The sequence below is a fragment of the Phacochoerus africanus genome, chromosome 5, assembly GCF_016906955.1.
Source record: "Phacochoerus africanus isolate WHEZ1 chromosome 5, ROS_Pafr_v1, whole genome shotgun sequence".
In the NCBI taxonomy this organism is placed as follows: Eukaryota; Metazoa; Chordata; class Mammalia; order Artiodactyla; family Suidae; genus Phacochoerus; species Phacochoerus africanus.
This window is the reverse complement of record NC_062548.1, coordinates 111,403,572-111,425,458: the sequence shown is the minus strand read 5'-3', so window position 1 is coordinate 111,425,458 and position 21,887 is coordinate 111,403,572. Positions and strand designations below refer to the sequence as shown.

The window sequence follows — 21,887 nt, the reverse complement described above, 5'->3', positions numbered from 1 at the left end:
TTCACTGGTTTCTACTGTACTCTCTGAACTGACGGTGGTCACAGGTTTCTCTGGGGTTATGAGTCAGTGTGTGCACATTCAAGGTTTTCTTATGAGCCAGTCGTTCTTAAGATGCCCCCTCTAGAATAGCATTTTAACTAAAATTAGAGACTCCCTCTAACCAAGATTAGAAAAGAAAGCATTCTCAAAAATCTTAGAATGGTTTTCTTAAAGTTTGATTTGCATTTGCGTCTGTGGATTAGGATATTTTTTAAGTGAAAAGGTATCAGATTTCTAATTATTTGTTTTCCTTTGTGAGTTTGGATGATTTTTAAACATTTATTTCAGATTTGAGGAAGATGGCATTTATTTTTATATAGTTTATTTTCTCACATTTTTATAACTCATGAGATACAGAGATTTATTAATTTATGGTAGATATATTCTGCTTCCTGTTTTGATTATCTGGAAAGATTCTGATTTGTTCTTTAAGGAATTCAAAAGAACAGGTCAGCTCGGTGAAGTAACAATTCTGCTCAAATGAACACATTCTTCATAAAAATTTTTGAAAGCACATGTCATGTTTTCTTATTTTTCACTGAGATTTTCAATTCTTGCGTTCATCGGTATCCTGAGACATTAATTTTGTTGTATGCAGAATGGGATTACCCAGTTGATTCATTTCTTCTGTTTTTTTTTTTTTTTTTTCCCCCTTCTGGTCAGTGTTTGCTCTCACAACCAAAGTTCTGGGCCATTCAGACATCGGCCTTGATCCTCCGGACAAAACTCGAGAGAGGAAGCACACGCCGAGTGGAACGGGCAATGAGGCAGACACAAGTAAGAATTCATGGGGCAGTTTTTGTTACTCTTCCAACTCTTCATTGCTATCAGTAGCTGTACATGTTTGTTGTGAGTCTAAATAATGAAATGTCCTTTCATCTAACTCAAACACTTTTTGTTATTTAAGAGCACAGTTCTGGAGATTGTTTGGCTTCAAAGCCCAACTCTGTCACTTAGCTCTGTGACTATAGTATTTAACCTCTTTTAAACTGTTCTTTAAAACTGTTCCTCTGCTCAACACTTCTGATACCACATGTATAGCTTTCTCACACCAGGCTTTTTTTCACTTCCCTGTGGTCATCTGCTGGGTGTCCTGTAATTTAATTCAATTCTGACATTATCTGGAATGAGTGCAGGCCCCCAGGCTAAGGGCTCAGGCCTGTATGCCTGCCTCTCACTTCAGAGTCCATTCTCAGGTCTACTGCTTCTGACTGACTGGCTACAAATCAGAGGTTCTCCTGACCTTGTCTTCAGCTCAGATTTGATAATTTGCTAGAATGGCTCACAGAACTCAGGGAAACAATTTCTATCATAAAGGATATTATAAAGGATACAAATGAGCAGTCAGATGAAAAGGTACATAGTACAAGGTTTTGAAAAGTCCTTAGCAAAGGAGCTTCTGACTTTGAGGAGTTTGTGGTGCACTTCCCCTCCCAGAATGTGAGTGCATGCATCAACCTGGGTACTTTCTGAACCCATTTATTTTAAGGGTTTTTATGGAGTTTCTGTTTTGCGCACATTATTGATTAAATCAGTGGCCGTTGTTGATGAACTCATTTGCCAGCCTTTCTTCTCTCCCCGAAGAAACTTGAGGGTGAGGCTGTAAGTTTCAACGCCTCTGTCACGTGATTGGTTCCTCTAACAACTAGACTCCATCCTCCCAGAGTCAGCTCATTGCCATAAGCTCAGGTATAGTGAAAGGGGCTTATTATGAATAACAAAAGACAGTCTTCTAACCCTTTCCACTCAGGAAGTTACAAGAGTTTTAGGAGCTCTGTGCTGGGAACCAGAGCTTATATATTTCTTGCTATAGCGCAGCATCACATCTCTAAGTTTCATTTTCATTATCTGTAAAAAAGGGTAATAATAATAGAACTTCTTGTATGGGTTTATGGTAAGTCTTGAAACCACATGGAGTTCCCTGGTGGTCTAGTGGTTAGGATTCAGTGCTTTCACCACCACAGCTTTCACCATCAAACCCTGGTCTGGGAACTGAGCTCCCATATCAAGCTGCTGCATACTATAGCTAAGCAGAACAAAACAAAACAAACAATGTAAGAGTTAGTTTTAAAAAAACACATGCAGTTTCACAGTAATAGATTGTATAAATAAATAAAATTTACCCTAATGCAGAAATATTCACTCATGAATAGGAATTAAGTAGTCTCTATTCCAAAATGTTTTTTAAACTAATGAAGAATTTTTTTTTTTTTTTTTAATGGCCGCACCTGTGGCAAATGCAAGTTCCTGGGCTAGGGGTCTAATCGGAGCTGTAGCATCTGGACTGTGCCATAGCCACAGCATCAGATCTGAGCTGCATCTGTGAACTACACCACAACTCATGGCAACGCCAGATCCTTATCCCACTGAGCAGGGCCAGGGATCAAACCAGCGTCCTCATGGATACTAGCCCTCAGGTTTGTTACTGCTGAGCCACAATGGGAACTCCTATTTTATTAATTTCTGTATCTAAAAGTATTTCTGATGGACACCTCACTAAGCTTAGAGCACTGTATTGATGCTGCTATAAATATAAAGATTATTCATTATAGGTTCTCTATCTTTCCTAGCTCAGTCCACTGATAGAGTCTAGAGCAGGGGCCCCTCAGTAGCCATGAACACACCGAATGCTTTGATTTTGATTTCTAAATACCATTCTTCAATAATAGGAATCAGGGCTCCTTGGATAAGTGGCTGATTTTTAGGACTGGGGCAACTGAGGCATGGAAAACACACCATGAGCTTGGACCATCTTACGTAGTGCAAGAAAGTAAGGTGGGGCTCCAAAAGGTTGGCATCAAAAGGACGTAGGAGCCAGTCTGGAAGAGAACCCAATGGCGAAAGCTAGACAATTGGAACAAGAAAATAACATATTCAATTATAACCCAAATTATAAAATAAATATATATAAGTCCATACTGTTGTAAATGAGTGAATAAATAGGGAGAAGGGACAAATCTTCCTTACAGAAGAACTTCAGACAGTTTATGTAGATGCATCCTCCTCCAGGAGATAGAGTCTAAAATCCCTCTGCTAGGATGTGAGCTGGGTGAATGAATCCTTTCTGAAAATCGAGTATGAACAGAACAGTAGTGACTTTACATGGAGAAACCTGGCATGCCCACCGTGATCAGGTGGCAAGGTCAGAACTGCAAGAGGTAAGTCTGTGGATATCACACACCCCAAGAGGATATGGTGAGGAGAACATTTCATCTCTGAGTGGGTCATCCCCCAAACTGGTAACACCAGTTTAGTTTCAAGAAAACATCAGTAAGGGTGCAGGATTGCCACAAGCTGTGGTGTAGGTCACAGAGGTGGCTCAGATCTGGCGTTGCTGTGGCTCTGGAGTAGGCTGGCAGCTACAGCTCTGATTTGACCCCTAGCCTGGGAACCTCCATGTGCCATTGGTGCGGCTCTAAAAAGACACACACACGCAAAACCAAGAAACGACAGAAAAACCCCAATTGAGAGACATCCTACAAAGCACCTGACCAGTACCCTTCAAAGGTCTCAAAGTCATAGAAAAAAAAACCCAACAAAACTGAGAAACTCTCACAAATCAGAAACACTGAGGGAAGTTCCTGTCATGGCTCAGGGGAAATGAATCTGACTAGGATCCATGAGGACACAGGTTCCTCCTTCCCTGGCCTCACTCAGTGGGTTAAGGATCCAGCGTTGCTGTGAGTTATGGTGTAGGTCACAGATGTGGCTCAGATCCCGCATTACTGTGGTTGTGGTGTAGGCTAGAGGCTATAGCTCTGACTTGACCCCTGGACTGGTAATCTCTATATGCTGTGGGTGTGGCCCTAAAAAGACAAAAAAAAAAAAAAAAAACCCAAAAAACAAAAAAACCATTCAGGAGATGTGATGGCACTGTGACATGTTATCCTGGATTAGATCTTGGGCCAGAAAAAGGACATTAATGGAAAAACTGGTGAAATACAAATAAAGTCTGTAGTTTAATAGTAATGTTCCAGTGCTAATTTCTTAGTTTTGAAAAATGTATATATTTTTTTCTTTTCATTTTGGTCACACTGTGGCATTTGGAAGTTCAGGCCCCAGGGATCAACTTACATCATAGCAGTGACAATGCCAGATCTCTAACTCACTGAGCTACCATGGAACTCTGAAAAATATGTTATGATTAGGTAATTTATTAACATTAGGAGAAATTGGGAGTTCCCGTCGTGGCGCAGTGGTTAACGAATCTGACCAGGAACCATGAGGTCGCGGGTTCGGTTCCTGCCCTTGCTCAGTGGGTTAAGGATCCAGCGATGCCGTGAGCTGTGGTGTAGGTTGCAGACGCGGCTCGGATCCCGCGTTGCTGTGGCTCTGGCGTAGGCCGGTGGCTACAGCTCCGATTCAACCCCTGGCCTGGGAACCTCCATATGCCGCGAGAGCGGCCCAAGAAATAGCAACAACAACAACAACAACAAAAGACAAAAAAAAAAAAAGACAAAAAGACAAAAAAAACATTAGGAGACATTGGATGAAGAGTATATAGGAACTCTGTCTAGTATTGAGAGAGAATTTTAAAAAATTTCTGTAAATCTGAAACTACTCCAAAATAAAAAGTTTATCGTAAAAGGAAAACAAACATATTTATATTCTAGTTCAAGAGAAAAGTTCACTTGGTTTAGGAATGTGTATCCTTGTAAGTACCAGGCTGGCCCTGGTCCTTAGTTGGTCTCTATAGTTGTTTAGGGGCAGCTCCTGCCCGGCGTCTCAGTGATGAAGGCAAGTTCAGTGCATGTCCTAGGTCCAGACATTTTTTAGTTTAATGGGTCTTGTGTTAGATTTTAAACTGAGGACACTGTCAAGAAATAGTGAGATTTAAAATAATACTGAGTGAAGTATGTTCAGGTTTACTAAATAGTCCCATTAAATACAACTTGGTACAGTCTGCAGCACTGGGTGGTGGGAAGGAGGGAGAGTGGCCCAGAAAGGAGGAATACATTTGGTGTGTATGGAGAATAAAGAGAATTCATCTTAGTTCATGTCAGTGTGGTTTGTGTTGGAGAGCAGTGTGAGGTAATGCTGGAAAGGCTGATCCTCCATTTCTTATGTGTGGCTAAAGAGTTTGGATTTTTCCTTCTCAATAAGAGAAACCTTGAGAGAACTTTGGAGCACTGTACAGCATATATTGGTGACAATAGAAGTGGAGACCTTAGGTAGAGAGTGCTTTGCTAGGCATACTAACTGAGAGAAGATTCAGTATGGGTGGAAATGAGAGATAAATCTAAGCGATGATGTACTTGGTTTATTGTCCTAGTTTAGATAAATCATTTAATTTGAAATTGAAATTAAAATGAAAGGTAGTAAAGCTTGTAAAACATTTTTTGTATGGCTGCTTAAATTAGAAAAAAAATTTTTTTTATTGTTATTTCCCCAATACAATTTTTTTTTCTACTATACAGCATGGTGACCCAGTTACACATACATGTATACATTCTATTTTCTCAAATTATCATGCTCCATAGTAAGTGACTAGACATAGTTCCCAGTGCTACACAGCATCTCATTGCTAAACCACTCCAAAGGCAATAGTTTACATCTATTAATCCCAAGCTCCCAATCCACCCCATTCCCTCCCCCTCCCTCTTGGCAACCACAAGTCTATTCTCCAAGTCCATGATTTTCTTTTCTGTGGAAAGGTTCCTTTGTGCTGTATATTAGATCCCAGATATAAGTGATATCATATGGTATTTGCCTTTCTCTTTCTGACTGACTTCACTCAGTATGAGAGTCTCTAGTTCCATCCATGTTGCTGCAAATAGGATTATTTTATTCTTTTTTATGGCTGAGTAGTATTCCATTGTGTATATATGTACCACATCTTCCTAACCCAGTCATCTGTTGATGGATGCCCAAGAGTAGGATTGCTGGATCATATGGTTGTTCTATGTATAATTTTCTAAGGTACCTCCATACTGTTTTCCATAGTGGAACCGTAAAAGACCCAGAATCGCCAAAGCAATCCTGAGGAACAAAAATCAGGCAGGAGGCATAACTCTCCCAGACTTCAGGCAATATTACAAAGCCACAGTCATCAAGACAGTGTGGTACTGGTATCAAAACAGATAGACCGACCAATGGAACAGAATAGAGAACCCAGAAATAAACCCAGACACCTATGGTCAATTAATCTTTGACAGAGGAGGCAAGAACATAAAATGGGAAAAAGACAGTCTTTTCAGCAGGTATTGCTAGGAAACCTGGACAGCTGCATGTAAATCAATGAAACTAGAACACACCCTCACACCATGCACCAAAATAAACTCAAAATGGCTTAGAGACTTAAATATAAGACAAGACACCATCAAACTCCTGGAAGAGAACATAGGCAGAACATTCTCTGACATCAACCTTACAAATGTTTTGCCAGGTCAGTCTCCCAAAGCAATAGAAATAAAAGCAAAAATAAACCAATGGGACCTAATCAAACTGGCAAGCTTTTGCATAGCAGAGGAAACCAAAATTAAAACAAAAAGACAATTTACAGAATGGGAGAAAATAATTTCAAATTATACCACTGACAAGGGCTTAATCTCTAAAATATACAAGCAACTTATACAACTCAACAGCAAAAAAAAAAAAAAAAAAAAAAAGCCAACAACCCAATTGAAAAATGGGCAAAAGAACTAAATAGACATTTCTCCAAGGAAGATATACAGATGGCCAACAACACATGAAAAAAGGCTCAACATCCCTGATTATTAGAGAAATGCAAATCAAAACTGCCATGAGATACCACCTCACACCAGTCAGAATGGCCATCATTAATAAGTCCACAAATAATACATGCTGGAGGGGGTGTGGAGAAAAGGGAACCCTCCTGCACTGTTGATGGGAATGTAGGCTGCTTAAATTTAAATATCTTGAGAAAAAAAATGTTTAAAATGATTATTTTTCAAAGACTGAGAGAAGTCAGGAAACCAAACCATGGAACACTTTAAAAATTGGTCTTTTTAAAATTTTTTAATCAGTCTTTAAGAGCTTTGAAAATTAATTTTTTTAGAAATAGCCCACCTGCATTGGGTTAGAGCCCAACTAGTATCCATGAAGATGTAAGTTTGATCCCTGGCCTCACTCAGTCGGTTAAGAATCTGCTGTTGCCGTGAGCTGTAGTGTAGGTCACAGTGCAGCTCAGATCTGGCTTGGCCGTGGCTGTGGTGTAGGCTAGCAGCTGTATCTCTGATTCTACCCCTAGCCTGGGAACTTCCATATGCCACATGTGCAGCCCTAAAAAACAAAAAACAAACCAACAAACAAAAACAAACAAACAAAACCCCAAAAAAACCAAACAACAACAACAAAAAACCGTGAAGAAAAACCTAACACTCTATTCCAGATCTTTTCTAGGTATAGTTTGATAAAGCAGTATGAGGATTACCAAGTTACTATGAATATACTAACTCCCTGGTTGGCAAACATTTATTGAATTCTTGGTATGTTCCAGGTACTATATTAGGTCCTGGGTATACTAACATAATTTATAAGTAGTCTTTCACTTCAAAGAGCTTCAGTTCCCAGGCCCAGATGGTTTGTCTTGGTATTACTTTCCACTGCATTCTCTTTTTCATCTCCACTCTCAGCAAAAGACTGTTCAGTTACCGTGTCCTTTTGCTTTTCTTTCTACACAGTGTTTGAATCAGCAAATGTTTTATTGAGGACCTAGTATGTGCCCAGCTGCTTGTCACATATCATTTGAATAATTTTATGTCTTTTCACTAATTATCATCTTATGTCAGGTTTCCTTGATATTATTGTCACAGGTCATTTCCTCCACAACAGTGAGACAAAGCTAGGAGTGTAAGGTATTGGTTAAGTTCCAGTTCCTGTTGAAGAGGAGAAAGTGGGATTAGGTTGAGGAAGAAGTCACGCTGAGGTGCAGGCCCAGCACAGCCCAGGATATTTCCCACCTGAGTGTCCCCTTTACCTTCTCCCTCCCTCCCCCCTCCCACACTGGAGGGTGGCATCAGGCAGGGCATGACCTCAGGCCAGCTGCTCTCTGTGGCTGGGGCCCGGACTGTGGAACAACTAAAGCCTGAGGCAGTCGCTGAGCCCTCTCCCTGCAGCTGGGCCCAACAGAAAGTAAGGAAGGTGAAGATGTAGTTTCATGATCAGCATCTTCTTTTATTCATGATGAATTGCTACTATTGTGTTGAATTTTATTTCTTAAAAATTCATTTCACGCCAACCAGTGAAGTGTTAAAATGACCAAAGTGTTAAGATGATCAAACACGCACATTTAATTAAAATAAGTATGTAGTTGTTTGTTCAAGAAGACTACACTATAATTGTGTTTTTTTCCATTTTGGAAAATGGTTTAAATATTTTGTTGTCATTTGTTCAGAGTTTCGACCTTTTTAATACTAATAGTACTAGAAAATATTTTTATTAATGAAGGACGTATTGACTTAGAAATGATTTGCTTTGCATCCATCTCTTCCGTGAACTTTGGTGTTTATCATAACCAGGTCATCAAATATTTTTCTTTTGTAGCAGCAAATTAAACTTAAGTACAGAGGTAAACTTGTTTATAAGTGTATATAACATATCTTTTCCATTTGAAACCTCTATGATTCTCTAAATTGTGTGCAGATGATGCTTTTAGGTATCAAGTAACACGAATGAGCTTTGCCTGGGGAAAATGGATTTCAAGAAAGCGCCACATCGTCATGCCCCAGCACTTTGTGCCTGTCTTGGCCTTACTTTATTCGGAGTCTCTTCATCTTGCTGCCCAAATGCTGCATTAAGAAGGGGGTGGTGTACCTCTCTGCCCATACAACAGAATGACACTCTTGTTATTTCTGCTTCTACAGGGAAAATCAGAGAAAACCTTTTCACTCCCCAACGCAGAAAGTTTGGAAATTAGATCATGGGACAAGATGAATGCACTGTTTGTCTAATTTTCTGTCACTTGTTGAGCCATTTAGCTCATAATCTGCACTTTTGCCAATTCCTCTGATTCAGAGTTTGATAGTACTGTTTGTTGAAGTTATTGCCTCCCCGAAGAATTGTCTAATAATGTTCATGTTAATGTTAAACTCAGTTCAGTCATTGAGGGTTAATGTTAGGTTATTTATATGTTTATTATTGAAATAATTTTGCTGATGCAGAATGTGAATTTCGATAGCAAAGGTCTGCCTTTGTGCAGGTCGTTGTGCTTCTTGAGATGATTGTGCAGCAGGAATCTTTCCCTTGAACTTCTGTGAAGACATTGCATTGAATTGGAATTCGGGATTGTAGCAGTTTTCTTGTCACTGGAGACTGTTCATACTGCACTTTGACTTTCTTACCTGTGGAAGCCAATTGAGATGTCACAACTTTTAAATGAGCGTTTTTAGAACATCTGTTCATGATACTGTATTTTAGCATTTACTAAATTATAGTTTACTTGGAAACTTTTCATCTTCACAGCTAGAATGTGAGCTTTTTGAGGGGTCATGTTCTATGTTTTACTCACTTTTATATATTCAGAATAGGCACTTAGTGGATGTTTGTGGAATGTTGTATCTATTTATACCATGCTTTTTTACCAGTGGAATATAAAATACTTTGTCTGTTTATCTATCTATCTATTCTTCATGTAGCTTCTCCCCCACCCCACTATGCCATGTCTCATCCAAAAAAAAAAAAAAAAAATTCAGTTTTGAATTACCTACTTATTATCAGGAATAACTAAGTTAGCTAAATTGAAGATTATACTTTCATTTGGCACTTTAGCAATCTGAGAGCTATGGAGACCAGCCTTTCTAATATCATTCCAGTGTAATCTTCAGCCTAGTGCCAAAGCTAACAGGAACAGGGCAGTTACTGTGATCACACTGAGAGTAACATAGAGGTTACAGAGGGTAGTAATTCAGTTTAGTTTTTTTTTTTTGAGGGGGGTGGGGGAAGAGATAAAGGAATGTCAGCTTTTTCTTACAGAGTTCCTCCAAAATGATTAACTACATGCATATATCACTACCCTTTAATGTTATTAGAAGTGATAAGACGCTGGAGTCCATGAATTAACTACTTCATAAACTGGAAATATGTTCACTCTATATTTCCCAGTATACCAAAAAACAAAAAGCTTTTCCTCTATATTATAAGCTGGTCATTGGCTATGCACTGCAGACTTCTCTCTTATGATTGGGTGTCTCAGAATATGCATGTGTTGTGTTATATTTTCTCATATCTTCTTCATGGAAGTATGTCCACATATATTATACTTAGCAGACTTGGTATTGACCTTGATATTTGGCTATTTTAATGAGCGGAGAATAGAGGCTGCCATTCTGGAGGCACTGACAGAGGATGGGAGGTGGAGAGGAGCATGTGATCTAGTCATTCAAGCTGACCTTGGCCCAGTGAGGGGATATGGCTTCAAATTTGAGAAATTGCATTTGATTTTTATACTTACTTTGAATGTCCTTTTCCTAAATATCAGGTGTTTGTAATATCATTTGATTTTTATACTTTTTAAAAATATCCTTTTCCTAAACATCAGGACAGATTGAAATGTAGAGCTTTTCAAGACTCTTTATACTTTTGTTTCAGTACAACTCAAAAACCGGTCTCAAAGAATTTTTTAGTTAGAAGGGACAGAAACCCAATTCACATTGGCTGTAAAAAGGGCAATTTGTTGGGTGTTATAACTGGGAAGTCTAGGGGTATTCCCAACCCAGAGATAGCTGGATTCAGGGCTCAATCAGGTGATTAAGTCTTTCTCTTTCTCTCTCTTCTCACCCTGTTCTCATCTATCTGATTTTCTCTGCCTGCTTCAGTGTTAGAATGTCTGCTGTCAGAAAAGCACCCGATTTCATTGTCCCTAGACCTCACAGTCCAAGAGGAAGAGGGATCATGTACTGTGGCCAAGGCTAAGCCCCCTCACCTCTTGTGCTTCACTTCCTGTGCCTGGAGGGTGGAGAGAGCAGTAATGTCCACCTCATTCAGATACTCAGGGATTAAATGAGTTCATATACATGAAATGCTTGAAATACTGCCTGGCACGTAGTATTCCTTCAGTAAATGTTGATGGTTATTACTATCCTCATTTTAGTGGAGTGGAAATCTAGGTACAAGAAAATAGAACTGCCTAATCTTTCCTAACTCACTGAAAGCAATCATTGGCATTCCCTGGTGGCTCCAGGGGTTAGGGATCTGGAGTTGTCACTGCTGTGGCTCGGGTTGCTCTTGTGGCTTGGATTTGATCCCTGGCCTAGGAGCTTCCAAATGCCAAAGGCACAGCCAAAAAAAAAAAAAAAAAAGTGAAAAAATTACTACCTAGAAAATCTAAAAACATTGGGATAATTAAAGTGTTTCACATTTAGCATGCCAGTCTTCCATTGAGCTTTTCATGTATCTGAGATATGAAATCGTGTCTTCCATTCTGGCTCTGTACTTCACCTGGGATAATAACCACATGCAGCATTTGAAAGTTATTGAAAAATACACCAGAATTGCTCCTGTGACTATAGCTGTGCTTTTATATTTTTTGGAATAATTACAGTTATTACTGCTTATTCAAAACTGTGTATAGTTACTACCATTTACTGAGCACTTATATGCCAGGTGCTAAATAATCGTAGGAAGTGGGCACTATTTATATCTTTACTGACAAAGAAACTGAAGCACAGAAAATTTGAGAGACTTACCCTAGGTCTTATAGCTGGATTAGAATTCAAACCAGGTCTGCCTTGGCTTTCGAAGTCCATTCTTTGTTTCACCATGCCGAACTCTTCTAAAGAAGGTGTAAGAAAGAAGCTATCAGTGTAAGACTTGGCGTCATCTGGAGGAAAGGGGTTGAACCAGCATAAGCAGGAAGAAGTGAATAGAGGCTTTTGTACAAAAGGGCTTGGTGGCAGAACTCAGCATCACAAGGCCTACAACTTAAGTGGAAGGAGGGGAATGGGGTGCATACTGTATCTATCAGGATGTGGTCCTGTGCCCAGGGGGAGGCCGATGGGCCGAACTAGGATGTGAGTTTCATGGTAATAGATTAGTGAAAAATAGGCAATGCTTAGTTCATAGATTGGTGAGGTAAAGGAAGGAAGAAGCGATATACAGCATAAACTTCATTATTTGTAGTGAAATTTTTTGTCAATCCTAGAAAGTTACAGAACCGTGAAAATTGGGTGATAGCAGAGGAACTTCCTAGTAGGATGGCATAAAGTACACCCACTGAAAGCACACCTCTCAAGGCACTAAATGCTATAACTTCAGCAAGATTCTAGTCAGAGCATGCAGAGTCAGATTGTGTTGATTGTACCAACACATCGGTTTTCCCTGGAACAGCACCCTGTGTACATCAAAACAGCCTCGTGCAACATTTCCCAGACTTGCCTGAGCATATGAACCACTTCCAAGGTGCTTATTCAAAGATAGCTCTTCAGGGAGTTCCCATTGTGGTACAGTGGAAACAAATCTGACAAGTATCTATGAGGATGCAGGTTTGATCCCTGGCCTCGCTCAGTGGGTTAAGGATCCAGCGTTGCCATGAGCTGTGGTGTAGGTCACAGACACGGGCTCAGATCTGGCGTTGCTGTGGCTGTGGTGTAGGCCGGAAGCTGTAGCTCCGATTCGACCTCTGGCCTGGGAACCTCCATATGCCGTGGGTTCGGCCCTTAAAAAAAAAAAAAATCAAAAAACAAAACAAAGATAGCTCTTCAGCCCAGCCCTCAGAAATTTGGGGTCTGATGGGAGTGGTGATTATGGGCATTTTTGGAAGAGGCTGTCTTATGCAGAGGTAGGCTGTTAATCTTTCGTAGTGCCAGATGTTTTTCTTTCTCACGCCCAAGTACATTGAGAACAGAGGCAAAAGGCATTTACCAAGGCCTGGAGGCCATCATTGTGATTTAACAGAGGGCTGAGTGCCCAAAGGAACTTAGAGGTGAGTGTTACCAGGGCCACAGACTCAGGCCAGGTGTCATTGAGCTTGCTGAGGAACAGGTGCTTTGCATCTGCCTGAGATTGCTTGAGAAAGTAGGGTGTAATTACTATTAGACTTAACTACTTGAACCTTTTTAAAAAGGATGTTACTAGGAATTCAAAACATTCTAGGGCTGCCCCTGTGGCATATGGACGTTCCCAGGCCAGGGGTCTAATTGGAGCTGCAGCTGCCGGCATACACGACAGCCACAGCAATGCCAGATCCGAGTAGCATCTGCGACCTACACCACAGCTCACAGCAACACTGGATCCTTAACCTACTGAGCGAGGCCAAGGATCGAACCTGCATCCTTATGGTTGCTAGTTGGGTTTGTTACCGCTGAGCTGCAATGGGGACTCACCATTTAGGCTTTGCACTCTTAGAATACTTGCACATTGTAAGATGACTGACTTGTGTTCTCATTTCCTAATCTTTTAAGACAAGATAATAAAAAAGGACTTTTAAGTATGTCCCTAACTACTAAGCATGGCCCCCTGAAGAAGCTTTGGGGGAAAGTTGGAGGTGGCTGGGGTCTGGGGAAGGCATGAGAGGATGTGCATCTCCCAGTTCTCAGACAGTGGTTCTCGAAGGGTGATTGTGGAGCCAAGAAGCTCCCCAGACCTTGCATAGTGTCTGCAGGTCACAGCTGTCTTTGAAACAGTGTTGATATTGAATCAGTGGAAGCTATTGGCGGGGGGGTGGTCAAACTGTTGGCCCCTGAACCCAAACCAAGGCTGGTAGTCATCCCATGCCTCAATGCCACACACGTGTAGCTAAAAAAAAAAAAAAAAAAAAGGATAGTTTCATCTATGAATGTGGGGACTTTTTTGTTTTTGTTTGCTTGTTTCACATCCATGGCATGCAGGTGTCCTCAGGCCAGAAATTGAACCTGAGCCACAGCAGTGACAATGCCAATTCCTTAACCACTTAGGCCACCAGGGAACTACTGATTATGATTGTCTTTGATTAAGCAGTAAATATTATTAAGTCTTTAGCCTTGACAGTGTGCTTTTTAATATTCTGCATGATGAACTGGGAAGTACTTGCAAAGCACTTGGGCTGCATGCCGAAGCACAGTGGTTGTCTCAAGAAAGAGCTGAGCTAGCTGCTTTTCGCATGGAGCACCATTTTTACTTGGAAGAACTACTAACAAACTAGGGGTATTCAACAGAAATTTTCTCAAAAATGAATGGGTTGAACTCATCACTTCTAGGAAAATAATTGACAGTATCTGTTATCAGTGATAAAATTTTGAGCTTTTAAGAAAAAAATGAAACTTTGGGAAAACTTGTGTTTGCAGTTATGAACTTGACAGCTTCCCAAACCTGGAAGTACTGTGATGAGATTTTTCTTGTGAGGTTGTTGGTGATATTAATGCATGTAATTTTTAATTATTTTTACTTTTAATAAAATTTATTAATTTTATGAGTATGATAATTGGTTAATATAATAATAGATTACTATGTGATTTTTTATTGAAGTACAGTTGATTTATAATATTGTGTTAGTTTCAGGTATACAGCAGAGTGAATCATATATATGTATATTATTTTTCAATTTCTTATAGATTATTATAAAATACCGAGTAGATTTCCCTGTGCTACGTAGTAGGTCCTTGTAGTTATCTATTTTATATATAGTAGTATATATATATTAACTCCTAATTTATCCCTACCCCCCTCTCCATTTGATAACCATAAGTTTGTTTTCTGTCTCTGGGTCTATTTCTGTTTTGTATGTTAGTCATTTAAATTTTAATATTATGTGAAGTATGTCAGCATTTGGAAATCTGCAGATTTTCCAAATGATTGATGCATGATGTTGAAATGTCAAGCATGGGCAAAAGATCCATTTAAAGTTCAAGACAGGAGTTCCTGTTGTGGCTCAACAGCTTAAGAACCTGACTAGTATCCATGAGGATGTGAGTTCTATCCCTGGCCTTGCTCAGTGGGTTGAAGGATTTGGTGTTGCCTTCAGCTGTGGTGTAGGTTGCAGATGCGGCTGGGATCTGGTGTGGCTGTGGCTCTGGGACCTTCCATATGCTGCACCTGTGGCCCTTAAAAAAAAAAAGTTCAATATGGATCAGAGAGTGGATTTTTTTTGTTTTTTTTTTTTTCTAGACCAATGGATTTTACTTTAACAGTCTTTAATGTAACAGAGAAACATTGATAGGATTTCAAATTTCACGTTACAAGTAACTCTAAGAAGGTACCACGTGTTGCATTTTGATATAGTATCAAAGAATAATATACACAGTTAACTGAAAAACCTATTAACATACTTCTCCATTTTCCAACTGCCTATCTGTATGAGGCCAAATTTTCATCATAAACTTTAACGAAACCATTGTATTGCAGCAGATTAACTACAGAAGCCGGTATGAAAGTCCAGCTGTCATCTATTAAGCCAGACATTAAAGAGAGTTTCAAAAATGTAAGATGTTGCCAGTCTTTTCAAGACTTTTTTTAAAAAAGGTTGAACATTCTATGTGTGTAAATGCAATAGTTTTATTATTTTAGAATGGATTAATATTTAAATTTCACTCAGTTTTATTTCCAATATGATAAATATCGATAGCTTATGGCCCACATAAGCGAGAGCTCTTTGGAGTCTCTCAGTAATTTATAAGCATTTAAAGAAGTCCTGAAACCAAAAAGTTTAAGAACTGCCAAGGTGTGCCTAAGGGGAATGCTCTGAGATGGCTGTCTGGCTTCCTTGAAGACTTCTTCTTCATGTTCATCTCTTCACTCTGCATTCACAAAAAAGACGTCTAGATCCTTCCAACCCCTTGTTAGTAGACCCAGTTCCTACGAACCAACACACGAAAAAGTCTTTGGAACAGGAAGCAGTCATGGAAGATCTTCTTGGCCACGCCACACCCTGACTCTTGTCCTATGGGATTTACTTGGGGAGAAAACCCCAGTTAATTAGAGTTTTCAGTATTTTTCTATGGAGAAGCTGCTTTTAATTTTCACAGATCTGATAATTTTCGCTTAGGAGGTTAATGTTTTAATGAAGCTATTAACTTGTTATTTGGATTCAGACAGGCTCACCTATTTCATAGCTTTAAACTTTGGGCGAGCCTTTTTTTTTTTTTTTTTAAATCTTTCATGCAGTTCTCTATGCATGAGGTAAAACTGGGTTGATAATAGGTTTAATGGTGTTGTTGATACTTAGGTGTGTTAATAGGTTTTAATTCTCATTCCCCTTGTTCCTCTTGGAAATTTTCTTAGGCTTGGGAGTTTGAGGTGGCAGTTAGCTTGACTGATCTGTTTGTGAATTATAACTGAAAGACTGCAGACTCCTGTCAGAGAGAGCTGTTCGTCCCAACTGTTGGATATATTTGATTAAGTACATATTTTTATAATAAATCCCACCTTTGTACATACACGTATGTGCACGCACACACACACAAGCACACACACACATTGCCCAAAACAAGGTGATTTGGCATATACCCAGTCACACATTTTAAATTATCAGCTAATTTCCTCTTGGCTCTTCAGAAAGCTGATAAACACTTTGATATCATGCAAGTAAGAATGAATACCCTTCAGTTAAAGTGTGGGTCCTTAGGGACTAGCTGTATTCTTTTGAAGATGTGTGTGCCATACTTCTAGATATAAGCACATAAATAAAGTCTAAGTCAGACCAGACCTTGTTCAGAATTGTCCTTTTGTACTAAATCATTCTCCATGTGCTAATTTTATTTTATCTTTTGTCTTTTTTTTTTTTTTTTCAGGGCTGCACCCTCGGCTTATGGAAGTTCCCAGTCTAGGAGTTGAATGAGAGCTATAGCTGCCAGCCTACCCTAAAGCTCACAGCAACAACGGATCCTTAACCCACTGAGTGAGGCCAGGGATTGAACCCGCGTCCTCATGGATACTAGTCGGGTTCGTTACAGCTGAGCCATGAGGGTAACTCCTCGTGTGCTAATTTTAAAATGTAGTCTTGATCTTCTCTAGTTTTGAGGGAAAAGTTTTCTTTACTGAAAACAGCACTGACTAGAGAAGGCCCATCATTGTTTTGGAGGTTTTATTCTTTTATTCCCTATTCCCCATAGAGGTGTCACCTGACCTCTCTGGAAGGCTGGAGAGTTGTTATTATGTGGGGTTAGGGAATCCACATGCACAAGTGTGTTTTCTCAAAGGAAAAAGTATAAATGCTTTGAGGTGGAGTTTGGGGAGAAAAGGACGTTAATAGGGAATGACCTTAAAACTTGAAAACAGTTTCACATCTGAAATATACTTCATGAAGTTGTCTTTGCTGTGTCCCAGGAGTTATGTCTGGATTTTCTGTGACTTGACTCTCCACCCACCCCCCCTCCCTGCACCCCACCACCTCCTCACTGAGCCCTGGACCATTCCTCACTCTCCACTCATCTCTTTCCCATTTATCCACATCTCTTTGTCCCCCTCCTAGAGGATCCTCTATTAGCTTTCAACTCTTAATGATTAATGAAGGGTATGTTAGCCTTTCTCTGTCTCTCTCTCTCTATTTTTGATGTTATCATTCTTCCTTAATGACCACCTTCTCATACCAGTTTTAAGTTATGACCCAAGTGCCCAAGACTTTCAGGTGTGAACTGCATGGAATTTAGAGACCAGAGAGAGAAAATAGCAAGGGAAAGGGTAGGACACTGCTTTAGAGGTCATTTACCCAGATTTCAGGGATTGTTGTGAAAGCTTGCACAAAGTGCCAGTTTCTCTCTGAGCTCACTGGTTCTGTCCAGGTTCATACCCATGCATAGACACATAGAAACTCAGGTTTCATGTTACTCAGTTCCATCCTCCTAGGATTTAGCTTCCCCCCTTGTCTTCCAGACTACTTGGGCACAGTCTACCCCTAAGGAACAGACCTGATACTTGCAGTCGGCTAATGGTGCCTAAAACTAACAACCTCCTCAAATGCTTGAAATTAAACAAAACACTCTTGATAAAGCCAATACTAAGAGAGTATTGGAAGTGCAAAAGGTCATTAGCAAATCATTTCATGGATGAGTGACCTTGTTTTTTATTATTTCTATTTTTTCTGTTATAGTTTATTTACAGTGTTCTGTCAATTTCTACTGTACAGCATAGTGACCCAGTCATGCATACATATATACATTCTTTTTCTCACATCATCCTCCATCGTGCTCCATTTTAAGTGACTAGATATAGTCCCAGTGCTATACAGCGGGATCTCACTGCTTATCCATTCTAAAGGCAAGTTTGCATCTCTTAACTCCAGATTGCCAGTCCATCCCACTGCCTCTCTCTCCCCCTTGGCAATCACAAGTCTGTTTTCCAAGTCCATGAATTTCTTTTCTGGGGAAAAGTTCATTTGTGCTATATATTAGATTCTAGATGTAAGTGATATCATATGATATTTATCTTCCTCTTTCTGACTTACTTAGTATGACAGTCTGTAGTCCCATTCATGCTGCTGCGAATGGCGTTATTTTGTTCTTTTTTTATGGCTGAGTAATATTCCGTTGTGTATATATACCACATCTCCTTAATCCATTCATCTGTTGATGGATATTTGGGTTGTTTCCATGTCTTGGCTATTGTGAATAGTGCTGCAATGAACATATAGGGGCATGTGTCTTTTTCAAGGTAAGTTTTGTCCAGTTATATGCCCAAGAGTGGGATTGCTGGGTCATATGGTAGTTCTATAGTTTTCTGAAGCACCTCCATACTGTTTTCCATAGTGGTTGTATCAATTTACATTCCCACCAACAGTGTAGAGGGTTCCCTTTTCTCCACACACCCTCTCCAGCATTTGTAATTTGTGGACTTATTAATGATGGCCATTCTGACTGATGTGAGGTGATACTTCATAGTAGTTTTGATTTGCATTTCTCTAATAACCAGTAATACTGAGCATTTTTTTCATGTACTTGTTGCCCATCTGTGTATCTTCCTTGGAGAAATGTCTATTCAGGTTTTTTGCCCACTTTTCAATTGGGTTGTTGGTTTTTTTGCTGTTGAGTTGTATAAGTTGTTTGTCTATTTTAGAGATTAAGCCCTTGTCAGTTGCAACATTTGAAACTGTTTTCTTCCACTCCACAAGTTGTCTTTTTTTTTTTAATGGTTTCCTTTACTGTGCAAAAGCTTGTCAGTTTGATTAAGTTCCATTCGTTTATTTTTGCTTTTATTTCTGTCACCTTGGGAGACCAATCTAAGAAAACATTTGTACAGTTGATGTCAGAGAATGTTTTGCCTATGTTCTCTTCCAAGAGTTGGATGGTGTCTTACGATTAAGTCTTTAAGCCATTTTGAGTTTATTTTTGTGCACAGTGTGAGGATGTGTTCCAATTTAGTTGATTTACATGAGGCCATCCAGTTTTCCCAGCATCACTTGCTGAAAATACTGTCTTTTTCCCATTTTCTTGCCTCCTTTGTCAAAGGTTAATTGGCCGTAGGTATCTGGATTTATTTCTGGGTCTCTATTCTGCTCCATTGATCTGTATGTCTGTTTTGGTACCAATACCACACTGTCTTGATTACTATAGCTTTGTAATATTGCCTGAAGTCTGGGAGAGTTGTGCCTCCTGCTTGGTTTTTGTTCCTCAGGATTGCTTTGGCAATTCTGGGTCTTTTGTGGTTCCAATATACATTTTTGGATTGTTTGTTCTAGTTCTGTGAAAAATGTCATGGGTAATTTGATAAGGTTTGCATTGAATCTGTAGATTGCTTTGGATAGCATGGCCATTTTTTACAACCCAGGAACATGGAATAGCTTTCCATTTCTTTGAATCCTCTTTAATTTTGTTGATTAATTTTTTTTTATGTTTGTTTTGTTTTGGTCTTTTGTCTTTTGTCCTTTTTAGGGCTGCACCCGTGGCATATGGAGGTTCCCAGAGCTGTAGCCACTGGCCTATGCCAGAGCCACAGCAGTGCCAGATCCGAGCTGCGTCTGTGACCTACACCACAGTTCACGGCAATGCCATATCCTTAACCCACTGAGCGAGACCTCATGGTTCCTAGTTGGATTCGTTTCCGCTGTGCCATGATGGGAACTCCGATTAGTGTTTTATAGTTCTCAGCATATAAGTCTTTCACCTCCTTGGGCAGGTTTATTCCTAGGTATTTAATTTTTGGGGGTGCAATTTTAAGGTATTGTATTTTTGTATTCCTTTTAAGATACTGTATTTTTATATTTTTCTAATATTTCATTTTTAGTATACAGAAATGCAACTGATTTCTGAATGTTAATCTTGTATCCTGCTACTTTGCTAAATTCATTGATCAGTTTGAGTAGTTTTTGTGTGGAGTCCTTAGGGTTTTCTATATATAGTACCATGTCATATGCATACAGTGATAATTTTCCCTCTTCTTTTCCAATTTGGATACCTTTTATTTTGTTTGTCTGATTGCTATGGCTAGGACTTCCAATACTATGTTGAAGAAAAGTGGTGAGAGTGGGCATCCTTGTCTTGTTCCAGGTTTTAGCAGAAAGACTTTCAGCTTTTCTCTGTTGAGTATTATATTGGCTGTGGGTTTGTCATAAATAACTTTTATTATGTTAAGGTATGTTCCCTCTATACCCACTTTGGTAAGAGTTTTTATCATGAATGGATGTTGGACTTTGTCAAATGCTTTTTCTGCATCTATTGAGATGATCAGGTGGTTTTTGAATTTTCTTTTGTTAATGTGGTGTATGATTTTGATTGATTTACGTATGTTGAACCATCCTTGTGAACCTGGGATGAATCCCACTTGGTCGTGGTGTATGATCTTTTTCATGTGTTGTTGGATTCCATTGGCTAAAATTTTGTTGAGAATTTTTATGTCTATATTCATCAAAAATACTGGCCTATAATTTTCTAGCAGTATCTTTGGTTTTACTTTTAGGGTGACGGTGGCTTCATAGAATGTCTTTGGGAGTGTTCCTTCTTTTCAGCCTTTTGGAAAAGTTTAAGAAGGATGGTATAAGTTTTTCTTCGTATGTTTGGTAGAATTCGCCTGTGAAGCCATCTGGTCCTGGACTTTTATTTGTAGGGAGTGTTTTTATGACATATTCAATTTCATTTCTAGTGATTGGCCTGTTCAGCTGATCTATTTCTTCTTGAATCAGTTTTGGCAGGCTGTAAGTCTCTAGAAAGTTGTCCATTTCTTCTAGGTTGTCAAATTTGTTGGCATGTAATTGTTCATAGTATTCACTTACGGTTTTTTGTATTTCTACAGTATCTATTGTGATTTCTCCTTTTTCATTTCTTATTTTGTTTATTTGGGAGTTTTCCTCTCCTCTTCTTGGTGAGTCTGGCCAGAGGTTTGTCAGTTTTGTTTACCTTTTCAAAGAACCAACTCTTGGTTTTATTGATTTTTTTCTATTGTTTTTTGAATCCCTATTTTATTGATTTCCTCTCTGACCTGTATGATTTCCTTCCTTCTGCTGACTTGAGGTTTTGTTTGTTCTTATTTTTCTAATTCATTTAGGTGGTGGGTTAAATTGTAGATTTCAGATTTTTCTTCTTTTTTGAGGAAGGCCGGTATCACTGTGAACTTCCCTCTAAGCACTAGTTTTGCAGCATCCCATAGATTTTGAATGCTTGTGTCTTCATTATCATAACCATTTGTCTTGAAGTATTTTTAATTTCCTTTTTGATTTCCTCATTGACACATTGGTTTTTTAGTAGCATGTTGTTTAGGCTTCATGTAGTCGGTTTTTTCCCATTTCTTTTCCTATGGTTGATGTCTAGTTTCATGCCATTGTGGTCAGAGAAGATACTTGAAATAATTTCTATACTCTTAAATTTTTCGAGGTTAGTGTTCTGCCCCAGTGTGTTGTCAGTCCTTGAGAATGTTCCATGTGCGCTTGAAATGAATGATATTCTGATTTTTTTTTTTGGATGTAATGTCCTGAAACTGTCAATGAAATCTAACTTTTTTTTTGATGTTTCATAATTACTCTTTTGATAGATTTCCCCATTCTCATTTTG

At 39.2% G+C, this 21,887-nt stretch overlaps 1 protein-coding gene and 1 long non-coding RNA gene across 2 annotated transcripts in view; one reads left to right on the top strand and one right to left on the bottom strand.

The window, feature by feature from the left end:
- The window catches only part of TTC27 (tetratricopeptide repeat domain 27), a 176,991-nt gene that overhangs the window by 74,244 nt on the left and 80,860 nt on the right, over positions 1-21,887 (top strand). The window contains exon 10 of the mRNA XM_047782314.1: positions 703-816. Coding sequence (XP_047638270.1) covers positions 703-816 — 114 coding nt within the window. The remainder of the gene's footprint in view (positions 1-702; positions 817-21,887) is intronic.
- LOC125128183 (uncharacterized) lies at positions 9,110-11,908 on the bottom strand. Its single transcript, XR_007135164.1, has 2 exons — positions 11,685-11,908; positions 9,110-9,341 (listed from the first exon to the last, which is right to left on the bottom strand). It is a non-coding gene; the product is annotated as an uncharacterized LOC125128183 (long non-coding RNA).